The sequence below is a fragment of the Typopeltis vanoorti genome, chromosome 9, assembly GCF_054136105.1.
Source record: "Typopeltis vanoorti isolate ZY-2024b chromosome 9, IOZ_Tvanoo_1.0, whole genome shotgun sequence".
Classification (NCBI taxonomy): Eukaryota; Metazoa; Arthropoda; class Arachnida; order Uropygi; family Thelyphonidae; genus Typopeltis; species Typopeltis vanoorti.
The window spans coordinates 789,455-808,343 of record NC_143557.1 but is presented as its reverse complement, the minus strand read 5'-3'; the positions used below and the strand labels follow the sequence as shown (position 1 = coordinate 808,343).

General features: G+C 37.6%; 1 protein-coding gene across 2 annotated transcripts in view; it reads left to right on the top strand.

Moving 5' to 3' along the window:
- Nucleotides 1-18,889, top strand: part of Arpc1 (Actin-related protein 2/3 complex, subunit 1A) — a 380,782-nt gene that overhangs the window by 11,850 nt on the left and 350,043 nt on the right. For both annotated transcript variants that reach the window (XM_090398241.1, XM_090398242.1), the window contains exon 2: nucleotides 622-732. In XM_090398241.1, coding sequence (XP_090254367.1) covers nucleotides 666-732 — 67 coding nt within the window. In that variant the 5' untranslated portion in view covers nucleotides 622-665. The remainder of the gene's footprint in view (nucleotides 1-621; nucleotides 733-18,889) is intronic.

The following is an 18,889-nucleotide window of genomic DNA, read 5'->3' as shown; positions in this document are numbered from 1 at the left end:
TTTTTTGTCATAATAGCTAAAAATTCGTGATACAGCTGTATTTTTCAGACATTTTTGTGTCTTGGAGGCCATCTCTTTGAGACCTTTAGCAAGTGTATCACTGCTCCAGTTAGGAATTGTCAGCCCACCTTTTACAATTAGTCTGTATTTGCCTTCCTGTTAGTGTGCCTGCTGGCATGTACTTAATATATTTCTTTGTGCCCATGAAGATGCCTTGGTGACCAAAGTGAAATATTGGCATAGAAATCTAATTAGCTAAATACATTTAGTTTAGCTGTAGATGTCTGTTTTTCAACTAAACAGCAGAGTGATGATCAACATGTTAGCATCCATAACAAATGTTATTGCATGTGTCATTGCCTGTCTTGTTTTTGTTTTGTAGAATTGTCTGTTTCATTTCAAACAGCAGTTGAACACTGGAGATATTGTGATTGGGGGGGGGGGGGGAGCACTGAACATTGGTAGCCAATGTGTGTTGCTTTCTGAATCCCAGTATTAATTTTTTTTTTAAATTATTAAATATTACATCAAAATAGTTTGCATATGTCATTGCCTGTATATGAATATTTTAAATAAATATTGAAGCAGTAAAATTACTTTTTTTTGTAATTACTATTATAGTGCCAAATAATATTGAAGCCTGTTACTATATTCCCATAATTCAAATGACGGAAATTCACAGTTTTGGAATTGATCCTATAACTTGTCATGCTTGGAATAAAGATCGAACACGTGAGTTTTTTTTTAGTATGTGTTAAAATTTGCTTTCAATATATATTAACTGTATAAAGTAAAACGAAACTTCAATATTTAATTATGTTATATACATTGTACACTGCTTGGACAACATTGTGAGTAACAAACAGCAACAGCCATGGTACACCTTTAAGATGTAGGACCTCCTTTCCTTGCAATGACTGCAGCAGCTCTACGAGACACACTTTTCACAAGTGTATGATAGTGATCAATGAGAATTTTGGATCATTCTTCCTGTAGGCATGTAATGAGGTCCTGGACTGTTGTGTGTGTGTGTGGGGGGGGGATATCCCTTGACCTCACCTGGCGCTCCAGTTTATTCCACATGTTCATTAGGTTTGAGATCAGGGCTCTGTGGAGGCCAGTCGTATACTGACATTCATAAACCATGCAGTTACAGCAGCAGCCTCATGGTGCATTGTCTTGAAGAAAGAGACCGTGGTTGTTTCCAGAGAAATGCAACAAAGTAGGAAGCATTGCATTGTCCAGAATATTCAGATACCTCTTAAAGTCCAGTATTTGTGGCACCACATACAGAGGTCCAAGACCAAACCAGGAAAAATAGGACCATACCATTACGCTGCCACCTTCGAATTTCATAGTTGTGGTTATGCACTCTGGTAAGAGATGTTTGTCCACCACGCCCATCCATCTGCTCGGTAGAGGGTGTAATGTGATTATTTGTTCCATAACACAGCTTTTCAAGCTTCCACATCACACTGTACCACTGAAGATGACACTGCATGTTGGTTTGGTAATGTGGGGTTGCATATTGTCCTACCATGGAAACGCATTTTGTGAGCCTCAGTTCTGAATGATTTTGTGCTGACTCATGTTCCAGTCAATGCCTGGTACTCTGCATTTAATGTTGTCAGCTGGTGAATGGCAATTTTTACATATTATGCTTTGTAGCATCCTACAGTCACATTCAATGAGTAGTTTGTCGTACACTGTGGATAGCACTTGCAGTTGACTTCTGGCCCTTACATCTCAGTATGGTATCACTAATTATTGACCTGAAGTAGCCAGATTTGCTGAACAGATATACCTGTAACTTGCCATCCTATCACAACACCTCTTTTGGACTCCATCAGTTCTCCTTCTTGCAGCCATTTCACCTGAACTCAGTTGCACTGGGTTGGGAGCATCATGTTTCTCCAATTTCTACCAACTATAAATACGTGACTCGTTACATGCCATAATGTTCCTTGCCCATGAGGATGTTCATTGACTTCTTTCCAAGCAATATATATATTCATAGAAGCTTCATTTTGACAAAGAGAATGCATACTAAGTTAAATCTTATTAGCAGATACATATAGTAGAAACAGTTGAACCATGCTGTGATATTATTTCTGTTTTGATGTAATTAATTGGAAAAGTAAGTATTTTAAAGAGACCAAATGAGCTAACTTTTTATATTTCTTAATCTTGCCAGACTTTTAATTTTGAAGAATTTTAAATTAGCTATTATAACTAAGTGTACAAATGTTTTGGGGCTACCAATTTTTCAGGCCATGGCTGATCATTCTCATCCATTCAGGACGGGTTGAGTGCCTATGGATCTTTTCCTCCATTGGGTTTGTTCTCTATCAGTCTCGCCATCTGTTGGAATGAGGTCAAGCCTTAATGGATCTACCAGTCTTTCATGCCATCTTTTTCTCAGTCATTTTTGTTTCCAAAATGTCTCCTGTTATCCATTCATTGTTATTCTTTTTTTTTTCCAGAGTAACCCAGGATCCTTGGCAGTTCTTTGTCATGATTCCTCAATTTCCTATGTCTTCTTTTATTGCTCAATGTTTCCTTATAATCAGATCCCAATGCTGATTCTTGTGTGGTGAGTTTGTTATTTTTGCTTTGGGTGCTTTTTTTCTTTTGTTTTGGCTGTAAGTAGTTCATGGTCTATATCTGGTTTCTTGAGTTTCTTCATTTTGAATCTACTTTTCCCATATTTTATTAATTAATATATGTTTAAGTTAAGGGGATAATAAATCCCTCATTATTTTAAAGCCAGATACGAAACTCGGAGATCGAAATCTAAGAGTTTCATGCCGAAGAACTTATCGGCGAGTCCAAGCATAAGTCAACACCTGGGTAGTACAACACTAGGCAACTCGGAGAAAAGGTGAAGCAAGCCCCATCACTATCCTTAATATTTTCTCATAATGTAAAACGCAGCTCCTAGGAGATGTATTACTGTTTTACATTATGAGGAGAGGTCACTACTCAGACCGGTTTCGACCTTTATTGGGGTCTCATCAGTGAGTAGGTATACTGGGAAAATACCAAGGTTTAAGTGAAACGAACTTACATACCCTTACTATACGAATTGCCAGAACGGTGTACCCGTATATATTACTACGATAAAAATAGCCTTTTGCTCTTTATTGTAGTAATTAATATATGTTTATTTATTTTTATGTTCTTGCCCATTAAAGGTTATTATGTAAACCTATAGTACATTTTGTACCATGGATGGGTTATGGATTTTTTTTTCTATTTTATCAATTTTTATACTTTTGTATTTTATATTTATATAGTCTATGATCAGATATACTCCTATTTTTATATATATTGTATAATATATAGTTTATGTAGTTCTTGATTTCTCCGTTGGTATGAGGTCCAAGTGTATTTATGGCTTTCTCTATAATGAAACATTGTATTGATAAACAGGCCATTTAATTTAGAGAAATTTTTCCTGCTATTTATTTCTCCTATTCCAAATTTTCCTATAACATCTGCCTAAGAATCTGAAAATCATCCACCTTTTGCATTAAAATCTCAGAAGGTTTTAGATTTTATATTATATCTCTTCTTGCATTTTAAAAATTCTGTATCTTCTACTTAAGAATGGTCTGGTGCATACACTTGGACAATTTCAATATAAAGGTGTTTTTCTTTTGCTTAAATCTGATGAATAGGATTCATAAAGAGATGGATTGGGGGGGGTGGGGGGGGGGGGGGGTGGGGGGGGGGGGGGGTGGGGGGGGGGGGGGGTGGGGGGGGGGGGGGGTGGGGGGGGGGGGGGGTGGGGGGGGGGGGGGGTGGGGGGGGGGGGGGGTGGGGGGGGGGGGGGGTGGGGGGGGGGGGGGGTGGGGGGGGGGGGGGGTGGGGGGGGGGGGGGGTGGGGGGGGGGGGGGGTGGGGGGGGGGGGGGGTGGGGGGGGGGGGGGGTGGGGGGGGGGGGGGGTGGGGGGGGGGGGGGGTGGGGGGGGGGGGGGGTGGGGGGGGGGGGGGGTGGGGGGGGGGGGGGGTGGGGGGGGGGGGGGGTGGGGGGGGGGGGGGGTGGGGGGGGGGGGGGGTGGGGGGGGGGGGGGGTGGGGGGGGGGGGGGGTGGGGGGGGGGGGGGGTGGGGGGGGGGGGGGGTGGGGGGGGGGGGGGGTGGGGGGGGGGGGGGGTGGGGGGGGGGGGGGGTGGGGGGGGGGGGGGGTGGGGGGGGGGATGCCACCCTTGGGTTGAAAAGAGTTAAAGAGTGTGTAGTTTGGAAGTTTGAGGTGAATGGTGCTGATGGGAAATGAGATTTGAGTTTCTGCCAGAAAGAGTAGGTGGGGTTTGGTAGACTGCAGGTGGTAGTGAACACTATTAAGGTTGGAGTTTGGGCCACAGATGTTGGTGAGGTGGATTTGTAGGGTTTTGTGAGTCATATGTTTGACTGCAGGAGTCTTGCACATTTCCTATGCAGTGCCTGCATACTGGTCACCATGGTGGCTGCTAGTGGCATCACTTGGTTTTTGCACCAATTTAGCTTGTCTGCAGTCACCATTTTGATGTTTTTCTGCAAGTTGTCTTCGAAGCTGGCGTCATTGTTCTCTTTGTGCAAATGATAAATCTGGTCAAGCGTGTATGTGCAGTTGCGGACAGGTGTCTTTGAACTTATTATTGATCACTGTTAGTAGTTTTGATGTGCTTGTCGGCATCACGTCACTTTTACGAGGTGTGGAAAGTTCATTCCATCCTTTCTTTTGTTTATGGGTTTGAAGCGATGGCACCTGACGATATTTTTAGGATCGATGTCGCATTCTTCTGCCAATTTGTTGATGTCTTCTTTCAGTGCTTTTCTGTTTTCTTTGAAAGTTCAAAATGACTGCATTGAATTTTTTGTTTTTAGACTCCATTGAGTCATGCACTGTCTATGTGATTATTTCACTGATTTCATTCGTGGGGAAGGGTGAATTTGCATTGCTGCGCTTATCGTCAATTGATTTGAGCTTGGTTTCTAGTGCTCGTATTTTGGAGGAAGGCGTTTCATTTATATCACTGATGTGCTGTTCGAGGTTTTCAATTCGTTTGCCTAAGTTCAGGAACTGCTTTACAGACGGGAGGCATAGCTAACAGAAATAGGGCTGGTATTTGCCTTGAATCCAGCTGCTTGTTCACCAAGCTTCCACTATTTTGCTTAGTCTTTTCACAAGTATACTTGAATACTTGGATTTCATGTGTGATTCTTTTTCCGATCGTTTTGCATGATTCTGAATATTCTATTGAATTTCTCATGGTTACGATCTCTTTTTAATTCTGTGTGGTTTCTTAACATATATATAGTTTCTTTTGAAAGTTTTTGCATTTCTTATGTGAGAAATTTACCTATTTCTAAAAACAAAATATTAGCTAATGCCTTTTTATTCTTGTATATAGGGAGTAGGCGAGGCCATTTTTAGCCCTATCTAACTTTTGGAGACTGAGTGGGCAGTTCAATCTCTACTGATATCCAATCAGAGATAACTGGCTCAAAGCTATCACTAATTAAGCGGCACGCAGTGAAGAGAGATGGCTTAATAAGTGCTGCCATCTCGTGGTCCCTAACACTCATATTTAATGTCTGAAAATAATATGGGCTCTACGGTCGATTTTCTTGAGTTTACGGATGAAAAACCAGAGTTTCTGGGAGAAAAAACCTGCTTGCCCTGGCTAGAGATCGACTAACTCGGGAACGGATCGAAAAAAGGCTTAGAAAAACACCACATCCATTGAGCTACACAGGCTCTATTTAATGAGTGATATTAATTATATTATTGCTTAGTACAGATCCTTATCATGACAGCCAAAAAAGATCAACACAGAGCATGGGGTATATTTCACAGATGCTCCACCACATCAAACTTAATAGCTTTTAAGTATGCTTGGGCCAAATCACGTTATGTGAGACATCAGTCAAAAACAATCGCGCATTAAATTTACCACATCAATTAATCAAATGACCAGTCCAAAAATTGAAGTGGGATAAAATCCGGAAAATGCAAGGTAGATACAGAACACACTGTTTATCTACATTAGACCATAATTGAATTGTTATTGTTGATCCCAAAGCTATTGCAAACATTTGGGGAGAAAATTTTGCCAGAATCTCAGCAACAGATTCATATCCTCCTGAATTTTTAATACTGAAAGAGCAGACATTTAATACTGAAATGTTCTTGAGCCATACGATCAGCCATTTGTTAAGGAGCTACTAAAAAGAACTCTTCTACTGTCTCACCCTAGTGCTGTAGGACTGATGACATCCATTATGAAATAAAACATCTACTATCATCTTCTATGAATCTCCTTCTCTTAATATACAACATACTACTTGCAGACAGAGAGTTTCTCTGTCTTTGTTCTGTGGATTCTTAGTATAAGTCAGTTGTTATTGCTATCTGAAAACTAGGAAAGGATCTAACACAAGCAAACAGTTATTAACCTATTGCTCTGACCAGCTGTCTTTGTAAGATACTAGAGAAAATGGTTAATGCCAGACTTTTTTGGTATTTAGAAAGCAATGAGCTTCTCTCCAATGCACAATGTGGGTTCTGTACACATCATTCAACTTTAGACCATTTGGTTTCTTTAGAAATGTGTATAAGAGATGCATTTCCGAAGCAAGAACATCTTGTTTCAGTTTTCTTTGACATGGAAAAAACTTATGACACAGCCTGGAGATATGACATATTAAAACCTTTATAACCTTAGTCTCAAAGGACACCTTCCTGTATTCATTAAAAACTTTCTGTCCAAGTGAACTTTCCAAGTCAGAGCGGGAAGTACATTATATCAACCATACGAAGAACAGGGTATTCCCCAAAGCTCTGTCTTAAGTGTTACAAATTTTGCTATTAAAGTTAACTCAATCATTAACAGCTTCCTCCCACAGTAGACAATGGTAGGAAGTTCTGGATGCTTTCTTTTAGTGTTACACGGTGATCAGCATTCATTTTTGAAACTGATACATCAACTGATACATAAATCAATACAATGTTTCATTATAGAGAATGAAAATTCATTTTCATTCTCTATAATGAAACATTGTATTGATAAACAGGCCATTTAATTTAGAGAAATTTTTCCTGCTATTTATTTCTCCTATTCCAAATTTTCCTATAACATCTGCCTAAGAATCTGAAAATCATCCACCTTTTGCATTAAAATCTCAGAAGGTTTTAGATTTTATATTATATCTCTTCTTGCATTTTAAAAATTCTGTATCTTCTACTTAAGAATGGTCTGGTGCATACACTTGGACAATTTCAATATAAAGGTGTTTTTCTTTTGCTTAAATCTGATGAATAGGATTCATAAAGAGATGGATCTTATATCAGTAATGCATTTTATGAGATGTTTTCTGATTACAATTGCAACTTCTTCTTTGTGCTGCTGGTCTCTTCTTCCAAAGTAGTACATTCTTCCTTCTCTTAGGTCTATCATACCTTCATCCAGTCCAGTGTCTCTGAAATTCTGATCACATCTAAAGTGTTCTAGCTTCTGCTCTGATGTTTATAGCTGATGAGAAAATATCTTCTTGAGGGCCACATAACCAATTTTTCACCTGTCTGCTGTGGTGCTGGGTCAAGTGTATCGGCTAACCTGAATAAAATAATATTGTCATTAAGCTTAGATTTCAAATCCATTGAACTTGATAGAATACTGCAACTGGCTTGACATTCCTCTGTTATGGATGCGACAATAATTAGTACTTGGCTAGGGTTGACAACAAATATTGGATTATGCCAATTCATCTTCTTGCCAGGTCCTTCAATTGCTGCCATCAAAGTTATTCTTCTGCCTACCACATAATCTTCAGGAAAAGAAACAAAATTATCTCAAAGTTCCTGCAAATGAAGTACAGCAGTTTTCTTTTTTATGATTCCCATGCACGAAAGTTTTTTGTAATCCTGTAGTACCGTGGATGGGCCAAGTTTTCTTTTTCTTCTTTTTTAAATTTTATATGTATTTTTATTTAATACAGTCTGGAAATTCTGTACTAGAAATCAGATATGGAACTTTTTAAAGCTACTTCCAGCCTTTAATAAACTGGATAGTGGTTTCATACTGCACATTGAAAATAAATATTAAGAGCACAATTTTTATTCAAATTTTATCACCATTCTCAATGCCAACAGTTAAACAATATATCATACAATATAATGGCTCGCTTAAATAAGTTTAAGCGCGGTTAGTAGTTGGATGGGGACGAATCGTTCGATGCTGTTGGCACACTCTCCCTCGATGAGTCTTTGGACTCCCTGGAGGTGTCAAATAATAATAATAATAATAATAATAATAACCGAAAAATAGTGTGTGTGATGTAATGTAATAGTCATTACATCAAGATTGAGAATGGTTAGAGCTGGATGTAATCCTGATGTACTTATAAGCATATTTTAGCAGTTCTGTCCATAATAAGGAAGGCTGCAATTGCAAGTGATTCTGTCAGCTCCTGGATACTAGATTATGATATTTATCACTAGTGGAGTGTAAGAATGAATTCACTTTGCATATTGGACAGAAGAGACTTGAAGGTTAATCTGGCCTAGAAGTATGGTGAGCTTTTCAGATATGCCTTTTTATATGAGGCACGTCCAGAAACTAAATTGTTATTGGTTGTAAATAAATGAAATGACATGCTTGGTGATATTCATAACAGCAATGGCATTACCTTTGTTAGCTTTTATAATAACAATATCTGGTCTCTTGGTGTAAGGAGTGAAGAGCTTGTATCAGGTCATCCCAAAAGTAATGTCATTTTTAATACTGTACTTGTTGAAATGTGTCTCAGCCTGTCTAAACATGAATTTTTAAAGCTTTATAAGTACTACTCATTCTAAGGAATTCCACCTCGCAGGAACAAAAGTTATTTTAGTAATAAAGGGTTATTTAAACAATAAAGAGACAAAAGACTTAACCCTTTATTATTATGGAGGTCACTGAAGAGCATATTAGGCATTTCATGCTTTGAGTTCAAAAAATGCAGCAGTGCTGCTAACATTGTAAAAAATGTGCAAAACATGTATGGCAATAATGTTTTGCAAAAGTTGCCAGTGATGGTTCCAACAATTGTGACAAGGGGACTTCATCTTGAAAGACTCTCCTCGCTTTGGGTTCTCTGGATCTCTTGATAGTGATATGCTGGAAGCCACTATTGTAAGAAATGCCAACAACTGTTGATGATTTAGCAGAAGATATTAATTTATCGTCATCGACCATCCCTCGCCATTTGCAATAATAACCTGGAATAGTGTGTAAGCTTGGAAAGTGGGTTCCTAATGAACAACGATAGAAGAGAGTGCGTAAACTTTTTGATGTTTACGTGTGATGAAAAGTGGGTACTTTACAAGAATGTTAAGTACCAAAGGCACTGGATTCATTCATAGGAAAGGCTAAACCTCAGCCAAAACAAGATCTTCACCCTCAGAAGGTTTTATTAAGCATTTTTTAATATGGCTAGTATTATACACTTTGAACTCTTGCCACAAAAAACCAATCACAGCTGAAGTATACTGTGAACAACTGGATCGACTGAATGAAAAACCAAGAAAAGAAGTGTTCTCTGGTCAATCGAAAGGGTGTTGTATTTCACCATGATAACGCATGCCCTGATAGCGTAAAAATCACCTATACCAAGATCGAGGAACTCTGCTGGAAAAAGCTTCCCCATCATCCGTATTCTTCTGATCTTGCACCTTCAGATTACCACTTATTTCGAAGTTTGCAAGATTTCATTAATGAAAAACAATACAACATATTAGAGGCACTGAAATTGAGCCTATGCAATTTCTTTGCCTCCAAACCTCCTGAATACTATAGAAATGGCATTATGAAGCTTTCACAATGTTGGAAGAGCATTATTGATTCAAATAGAGACTATATACTTGATTAAATTTAACAAGTGAGTTTATTTTTTATATCTTTTTAAAACTTAATACTGAAAACAACTTTACTTTTGGGACCTGATACTTCTGAAAAAGTATATTCAAAGAAAAATGTTTTGCTTTGTATGAAGTTTGTGCAATTTCAGAATATAATTTATCATCATCTGTAATTCTCTGTTTTTCTACACCCACATAATTTCTAAGTAAGATATGTCAAGCAGACAATGCAAAATCAGCACCTTTTTAGAAAGAAAATTTAATTCATTTGTGAGTAGTCTGTTGTTAAATTTATAACCAACTGACAGACTCAGGTAACAGTTGACAATTGTGGCATTTTCTTTCTTCTAATGTTTCAAACTTATGAATCAGTCTACTTTTGATTCAAATGGGCTCATCTGGCTGAGGATAGTGAAATACGAAAAATTAATTCAAACTAGTTTTGACTAAGAATGTCTTAAATCATTTTCAAACTCAAGAAGCTCAAGAATGAGCCTTATATAAATTAGCATTTCTTTAAATGCAGCTTATTGTATCTTCTAACAGTTTTCCAATATTTCTTGCCATAGAGGTTTGTAATCAATTGTTTTAATGAACGTCTGCTAGACATATTTATAGATGCTTATAATAGCCTTACACGTGTAGAAAAAATATAGAATTTTATTCAAAAACTGCTGTATATTTTATCCAGTGTAACAGACATCGGGGAAAAAGACTGATAATACATTAAAAACATGAATCATTAGAATGAGTCATGTATCACTTGCTTACTAGCTGTCTCAATTACAGCTGAGATGACAGGATTTAACTATCAGAATTCAAAGAAACAACTATATAAGTTTGTGCTTTTTCAACCTGTATTGGTCCATTGCTGGATGAAGGGCTCCCCAATTTTCTCCATTCCATTCTATTTTCACCATTTCTCATCCATTTTATTCCAGCAGTCGTAACATTTTCATCTTGCCATCTCTTCCATTGTCTAGTGCCATCCAAAATCTACATTCTCTCAATAATTTGGCCATCTTGCTTTTTATCTTGGAATGTGTCCAGCCCATCTTCATTTTGAATTCAAAATGTAACTGATGTTCTATATATCTGTCCTTGATATTCTCAAGTAGGAGGTTATCCTGTCTTTAAGTGTCATGCGAAGCATACTTCTTTCCATTTTTCCCTGGGTAACTTTCAATTTGGGAATCATAATTTCAGTAAAGTTCCAGGTTTCAGTGTTATAGGTAAGACATGCCAAGTGAAAATATTCTTCTTCAAACTAATAGGAATATCACCTTTTGAAGATATCTTTCACCTTCCCAAAAGCCATCCTCCAACCTAGCTATATTGTTTTTTTATTTCTTCTTTTTGTCCATCTTTAATTATAATTTATCTCAGATAAACTTGTGTATCTTCTCTCTACAGTGCACTATCTTCCAGTATTATTATTTTTTGGAAAATTATCATTTATCATTACTTTCATTTTGTTTATATTCATATTCAACCCATTTAGACAGACTTGAGCTGATTCTCTTAATTTTATGTCTAGGTTTATTGTTTCAAGAGAACTATATCAACAAAACAGAAATGAGTTAGTATCTTTCCATTAATTTTAATTCATCCATTCTTCCAGTTCATTTCATGTAAAACTTCCTCTAAAGCAGATATAAAGAGTTTGGGAAATATTATTCATCTGTCTTATTTCTTTATTTATTAAAACATTTTTCACTTTTTTATGTAGTTTAATAACAGATGATATGACCATATAGGTATTTCATCATGAAATTCCTGATATGTACCTTCAGAGTGTACAGGATAATTATAACAGTACTATATGAAAAAGTTGCACCATTATATACTTCTGATCAACAATTTTCTTCCAAATTAATCTGTTATCTCTCAAGACTCCAACATTATCAGTTTTATATTTCATTCTTCTTAGTCACTTTTTTTACTGTATCAATCCACTGACATCTTGATGTGCACCCTCAGAAGGTTGTCATCATCAGATTCCTGATATATGCCCTCAAGGGATGTACAGGATATATTATAGTATTACATGAAAAATTACATCAATACTAACTTCCTATCTACACTTTTCCTCCAAATCAGTCCGTTATCTGTCAAGACTCCAATATTATCAGATCTTATATTTCTATCTTCTAAGGCACTTTTTATTGTACTCCACCTATATCTTGGTCTTCCTCTGGGTCTTTTTCCTACCAACCTGGCAGACAACACTTGTTTTGCTAATCTTTTTTCTTCCTTTCTGTTTAAGTGACCATACCACCTGAGATTAGCTCTGCTAACACATTCTTGGATGCTGACAATATCAAGTTTTTTCCTAATATCCTAGTTTTTAATATGATATTGCCATTGATGCCATCTGTTCACACCTCTAATCTTTCTCAGGATTCTCATATCTGCGGTCTCTAGTCTTTGGTCAAGTGTTTTATTTCTGACTCGGCTCTCAGATCCATAAGTTAAAACTGTTTTGAACACTGTCTTGTATACAGCTAATTTAGTGTTCCGACTAATTCTCTCTTATTCCATATGAATTTATTCAATTGACTTCCTACCATACCAGCTTTGTTAATTCTGTTGTCTATTTCCATATTTAATTTACCATCTTCACTAAAAATCATGCCTAAGTAGCTGAAATGTTTTACTTGTTCTATAGGTTCTCCATTCACAATGCAGTTGATATTTTCATTGTCTTTGTCTTTTTAATGCTGACCTTCATGCCATATCTATTACAACAGTTATTCAGTTAAGTTGGGGAATCTTGCAGACTTGTAGGAGATTTATTTAATAAAACAAAATAAAAAAAGATGGTACAACATGACTCTCAGAAGGTATGCGGAATAATTATGATAGTACTACATGATAAAGTTATGCAATTACTAACTTATCAATAATTTTCTTCCAAATTAATTTATCTGTCAAGCCTGCAATATTATCAGATCTTATATTTCTGTCTTTTAAGGCACTTTTTACTTGCCAAGAACACTTTTATTAATCTTTCCTCTCCCATTCTGTTTAAGTGACCATATCACCTGAGATTAGCTCTACTAACAGATTCCTGAATGCTAACAATGACAAGTTCTTTCCTAATATTCTCATTTTTATATGATACAACTATTGATGCCATCTGTTCACTCCCTAATCTTTCTCAACTCTCATATCTCTGGTCTCCAACCTTTGATCAAATGTTTTATTTCTAACCTAGCTCTGAGATCAATAAGTTAAAATTGGCTTGAACACTCTTGTATATAGCTAATTTAGTTTTTTGACTAATTTCTTTCTTGGTATGTATAAATTTATTCTGTTGTCTGTATCCATATTTAATCACTAAGAATTGTGACTAAATAGCTGAAATGTTTTGCTTGTGCTATAGTTTGCCATTCAGAACACAGTTGATGTTTCTGCCTGTTTTTTTCATTGTCATAAAAAAAATCAGCTAACGCCTTTTTATTCCCGTATACTGGAGTAGGCGAGGCCATTTATCCCTATCTAACTTTTGGAGACTGAGTGGGCAGTTCAATCTCCACTGGTACCCAATCAGAGACAGATGGCCCAGGCTATCACTAATTAAGCGGTACACAGTGAAGAGAGACGGCTCAAATGTGCCGCCATCTCGTGGTCCCTAACCCTAACACAATATATTTAATGTCTGAAATAATGTGGGTTCTACGGTCGATTTTCTTGAGTTTACAGGACGAAAAACCCGCTTGCCCGTGCCAGAGATCGACTAACTCGGGAACCGGTCGAAAAAAGGCTTAGAAAAATTTCCTCTAGTCGCCGACTAGACTCGAAACCAAACCTTCCTTCGTGCGGCCAAGCGCGGTGGTGTGAAACGCCACATCCACTGAGCTACACAGGCTCTATTTTTCGTTGTCTTTTTCTTTAATTGCTGATTTTCATACCAAATTTATTACAGCAGTTATTCATTCTAGTCAAGGAATCTATTGACTTGTACTGTATTTATTCAGAATTATAACATCTGCATAAAGTGAATCACCAGTTTCGATATCAGATTTTCTTCATAATGTGATCCATATAGATAATGAATAACAGTGGGGATCGTGTGCAACCTTGTCACACACCTGATTTAACTCGCACATTTGCCCATCTTTAGACAGGACTGAGGTGAGCGAGATAGGGGTTGTAGTTGGACGGCAGTGACTTGGGGCCAATTTCCAGTTTGTGGGATAGATACCAGTGAAGTAAGACAGTATATATAAGTGACACAGGAACGAGATGGTTCTGGTATGCAAACCTTCGGGACTATTGGATGAATGCCATCAGGAGCCGGAGACTTTTTTGTGTCTAATTTGGACAGTATTTTGCTGATCTCTTTCTGGCAAAAGGATATGTTGGGCATCTGGAATGGTTGGGGGGACATTTGCCATTGTCAATTATGCATGTATTGGAAGCAAAGTGTGAGGGCAGGAGATTGGCCTTTTCTGTAGGTGATGATGCAATGTAGCCATCTTCATAGGATAGAGGTAGGAATAGTGTTGGATAGAAGTTAAGACCAATTGCTTTGGTAAGGGACCAAAAGGCTCGTCTTCCATTTGTACAGGCTGCTAATTTCCTGCTTTTTGATCTTTCGAACTCTGTTTTGGAAGCATTGATTGTTTTTTTGCATTTATTTCGGGCTTGGGTATAAGCTCTAAAGCAGGATGGGATTCTTGATTTGAGCCAGTAACGGTATGTTTGGTTTTACATTTGTACAGCCTTGGTGCATCTTTAGGAAAACCAGGGTTAGGGAATGGCAGTTCATATTACTATGGGGAACGTATGATTCCGTGGCAGTGAGAATTACTTTAGTTTTGTGTTCGGTGCAGTATTTGGGTTGGAAGGTCGTAAGCAATAGTCTGACCATGGGAATAAGGCATTGAAGTTGCAGAGGCTGTCCCACTTGGCACTGTTATAATGTTAAACTATTGTACGGGAGTGGCTGTGTAAGCATTGTTGAATGGGGGGGATGAACACTAGGTTGTGGTCAGAATTGCCTAGCGGGCTCTCTACATTCACTGTGTATTTGGAAGGGTTATTGATCAGGAAGAGGTCTAGAGTATTTGGAGAGTGGTTTGGGTTATTGGGTATTCTGGTTGGCATCCGAACTAATTGTGTAAGGTCATTGGTGATGGCAAATGCTTCAGCATTTATTCCTGCAAGATCTGTGCAGCTGGAGGAGGAAAGCCAGTTGGTGTTGTGGACAAAATCTCCTAGGAGAATGATTTTTGCTATTGGGAAAGTGGGACTGGAGAAAGTCGGTTTTTAAGGAGAGGAAATTTAAGAGCCAAGAATGGTTGGCTGCATTAGGGGAGCGATAGAGACAGCATATGAATTTGACTGAGTTGTGTAGGGATATTTTCATCCAAAGAAGGTCAGAGTTGGGCGATTTTAGGTTGGGTGCTCTCTGGCAAGGTATATCGGAGCAGATGTATGCACAGATGCCACCCTTGGGTTGAAAAGAGTTAAAGAGTGTGTAGTTTGGAAGTTTGAGGTGAATGGTGCTGATGGGAAATGAGATTTGAGTTTCTGCCAGAAAGAGTAGGTGGGGTTTGGTAGACTGCAGGTGGTAGTGAACACTATTAAGGTTGGAGTTTGGGCCACAGATGTTGGTGAGGTGGATTTGTAGGGTTTTGTGAGTCATATGTTTGACTGCAGGAGTCTTGCACATTTCCTATGCAGTGCCTGCATACTGGTCACCATGGTGGCTGCTAGTGGCATCACTTGGTTTTTGCACCAATTTAGCTTGTCTGCAGTCACCATTTTGATGTTTTTCTGCAAGTTGTCTTCGAAGCTGGCGTCATTGTTCTCTTTGTGCAAATGATAAATCTGGTCAAGCGTGTATGTGCAGTTGCGGACAGGTGTCTTTGAACTTATTATTGATCACTGTTAGTAGTTTTGATGTGCTTGTCGGCATCACGTCACTTTTACGAGGTGTGGAAAGTTCATTCCATCCTTTCTTTTGTTTATGGGTTTGAAGCGATGGCACCTGACGATATTTTTAGGATCGATGTCGCATTCTTCTGCCAATTTGTTGATGTCTTCTTTCAGTGCTTTTCTGTTTTCTTTTGAAAGTTCAAAATGACTGCATTGAATTTTTTGTTTTTAGACTCCATTGAGTCATGCACTGTCTATGTGATTATTTCACTGATTTCATTCGTGGGGAAGGGTGAATTTGCATTGCTGCGCTTATCGTCAATTGATTTGAGCTTGGTTTCTAGTGCTCGTATTTTGGAGGAAGGCGTTTCATTTATATCACTGATGTGCTGTTCGAGGTTTTCAATTCGTTTGCCTAAGTTCAGGAACTGCTTTACAGACGGGAGGCATAGCTAACAGAAATAGGGCTGGTATTTGCCTTGAATCCAGCTGCTTGTTCACCAAGCTTCCACTATTTTGCTTAGTCTTTTCACAAGTATACTTGAATACTTGGATTTCATGTGTGATTCTTTTTCCGATCGTTTTGCATGATTCTGAATATTCTATTGAATTTCTCATGGTTACGATCTCTTTTTAATTCTGTGTGGTTTCTTAACATATATATAGTTTCTTTTGAAAGTTTTTGCATTTCTTATGTGAGAAATTTACCTATTTCTAAAAACAAAATATTAGCTAATGCCTTTTTATTCTTGTATATAGGGAGTAGGCGAGGCCATTTTTAGCCCTATCTAACTTTTGGAGACTGAGTGGGCAGTTCAATCTCTACTGATATCCAATCAGAGATAACTGGCTCAAAGCTATCACTAATTAAGCGGCACGCAGTGAAGAGAGATGGCTTAATAAGTGCTGCCATCTCGTGGTCCCTAACACTCATATTTAATGTCTGAAAATAATATGGGCTCTACGGTCGATTTTCTTGAGTTTACGGATGAAAAACCAGAGTTTCTGGGAGAAAAAACCTGCTTGCCCTGGCTAGAGATCGACTAACTCGGGAACGGATCGAAAAAAGGCTTAGAAAAACACCACATCCATTGAGCTACACAGGCTCTATTTAATGAGTGATATTAATTATATTATTGCTTAGTACAGATCCTTATCATGACAGCCAAAAAAGATCAACACAGAGCATGGGGTATATTTCACAGATGCTCCACCACATCAAACTTAATAGCTTTTAAGTATGCTTGGGCCAAATCACGTTATGTGAGACATCAGTCAAAAACAATCGCGCATTAAATTTACCACATCAATTAATCAAATGACCAGTCCAAAAATTGAAGTGGGATAAAATCCGGAAAATGCAAGGTAGATACAGAACACACTGTTTATCTACATTAGACCATAATTGAATTGTTATTGTTGATCCCAAAGCTATTGCAAACATTTGGGGAGAAAATTTTGCCAGAATCTCAGCAACAGATTCATATCCTCCTGAATTTTTAATACTGAAAGAGCAGACATTTAATACTGAAATGTTCTTGAGCCATACGATCAGCCATTTGTTAAGGAGCTACTAAAAAGAACTCTTCTACTGTCTCACCCTAGTGCTGTAGGACTGATGACATCCATTATGAAATAAAACATCTACTATCATCTTCTATGAATCTCCTTCTCTTAATATACAACATACTACTTGCAGACAGAGAGTTTCTCTGTCTTTGTTCTGTGGATTCTTAGTATAAGTCAGTTGTTATTGCTATCTGAAAACTAGGAAAGGATCTAACACAAGCAAACAGTTATTAACCTATTGCTCTGACCAGCTGTCTTTGTAAGATACTAGAGAAAATGGTTAATGCCAGACTTTTTTGGTATTTAGAAAGCAATGAGCTTCTCTCCAATGCACAATGTGGGTTCTGTACACATCATTCAACTTTAGACCATTTGGTTTCTTTAGAAATGTGTATAAGAGATGCATTTCCGAAGCAAGAACATCTTGTTTCAGTTTTCTTTGACATGGAAAAAACTTATGACACAGCCTGGAGATATGACATATTAAAACCTTTATAACCTTAGTCTCAAAGGACACCTTCCTGTATTCATTAAAAACTTTCTGTCCAAGTGAACTTTCCAAGTCAGAGCGGGAAGTACATTATATCAACCATACGAAGAACAGGGTATTCCCCAAAGCTCTGTCTTAAGTGTTACAAATTTTGCTATTAAAGTTAACTCAATCATTAACAGCTTCCTCCCACAGTAGACAATGGTAGGAAGTTCTGGATGCTTTCTTTTAGTGTTACACGGTGATCAGCATTCATTTTTGAAATTATTGATTCTACAACCATATTAAAATAACTCTTTTTATTTTCCTGACATTTCGATCTTCATATAAAGGTCATCATCTGGAGCATACATAAATATACAAGAAAAGCTGCGTTAAGTTTCAAACTGAAAACTAAAGAAACAATGATTTGATAATATGCTACTCACTGGCATGACCTCTAGTGGAAAAAAAAAAAATTACATCAAGCTAGATTTAATTTATGATTACATGAATAAACATTCTTGCTTACAGATAGCTTTCCTTCCAGTAACAGTGATGTCCTATTTCTATTATTACAATTGTTATTTTTGATTTTAAAAAAATTTATAAATTACAACATGAATAAACATTATTTCTTACAGATTTTTTTTTCTTTAACAGTGATATCCTATTTTTTTGTATTCAAGTTATTTTAGATTTAGGATCCTGGATTTTCTACAGCCCTATTTATAGTTGTTCTTAGAGAGGAAGGATTCGTGGGATGAATATATGACTTCCATATGTATGGGATATTTAGACCATCATTATTGTTTAGATTGGGGGTGGTTAATAATGATCTCACAGGCTTCCTTAAATTTGCGTTCATACCATGTTTTGATGTGATGTAGACAGCTAGTGCTCTTCCAGTCAATTCTGTGTAAGGCGTTCAGGGCATGATCAGAAAGGCGTTCTTTTTGTCTGATCGGAATTGTGCGTCCTGTTTCTCCTATATATGGTATGTTGCAGGTGCAGTAAATACGGTATACTCCAGGGTGGGTCTTTGGGTGAGTTGAGTAAGCTTTTTAATTTTGCAGGAGGTTTAA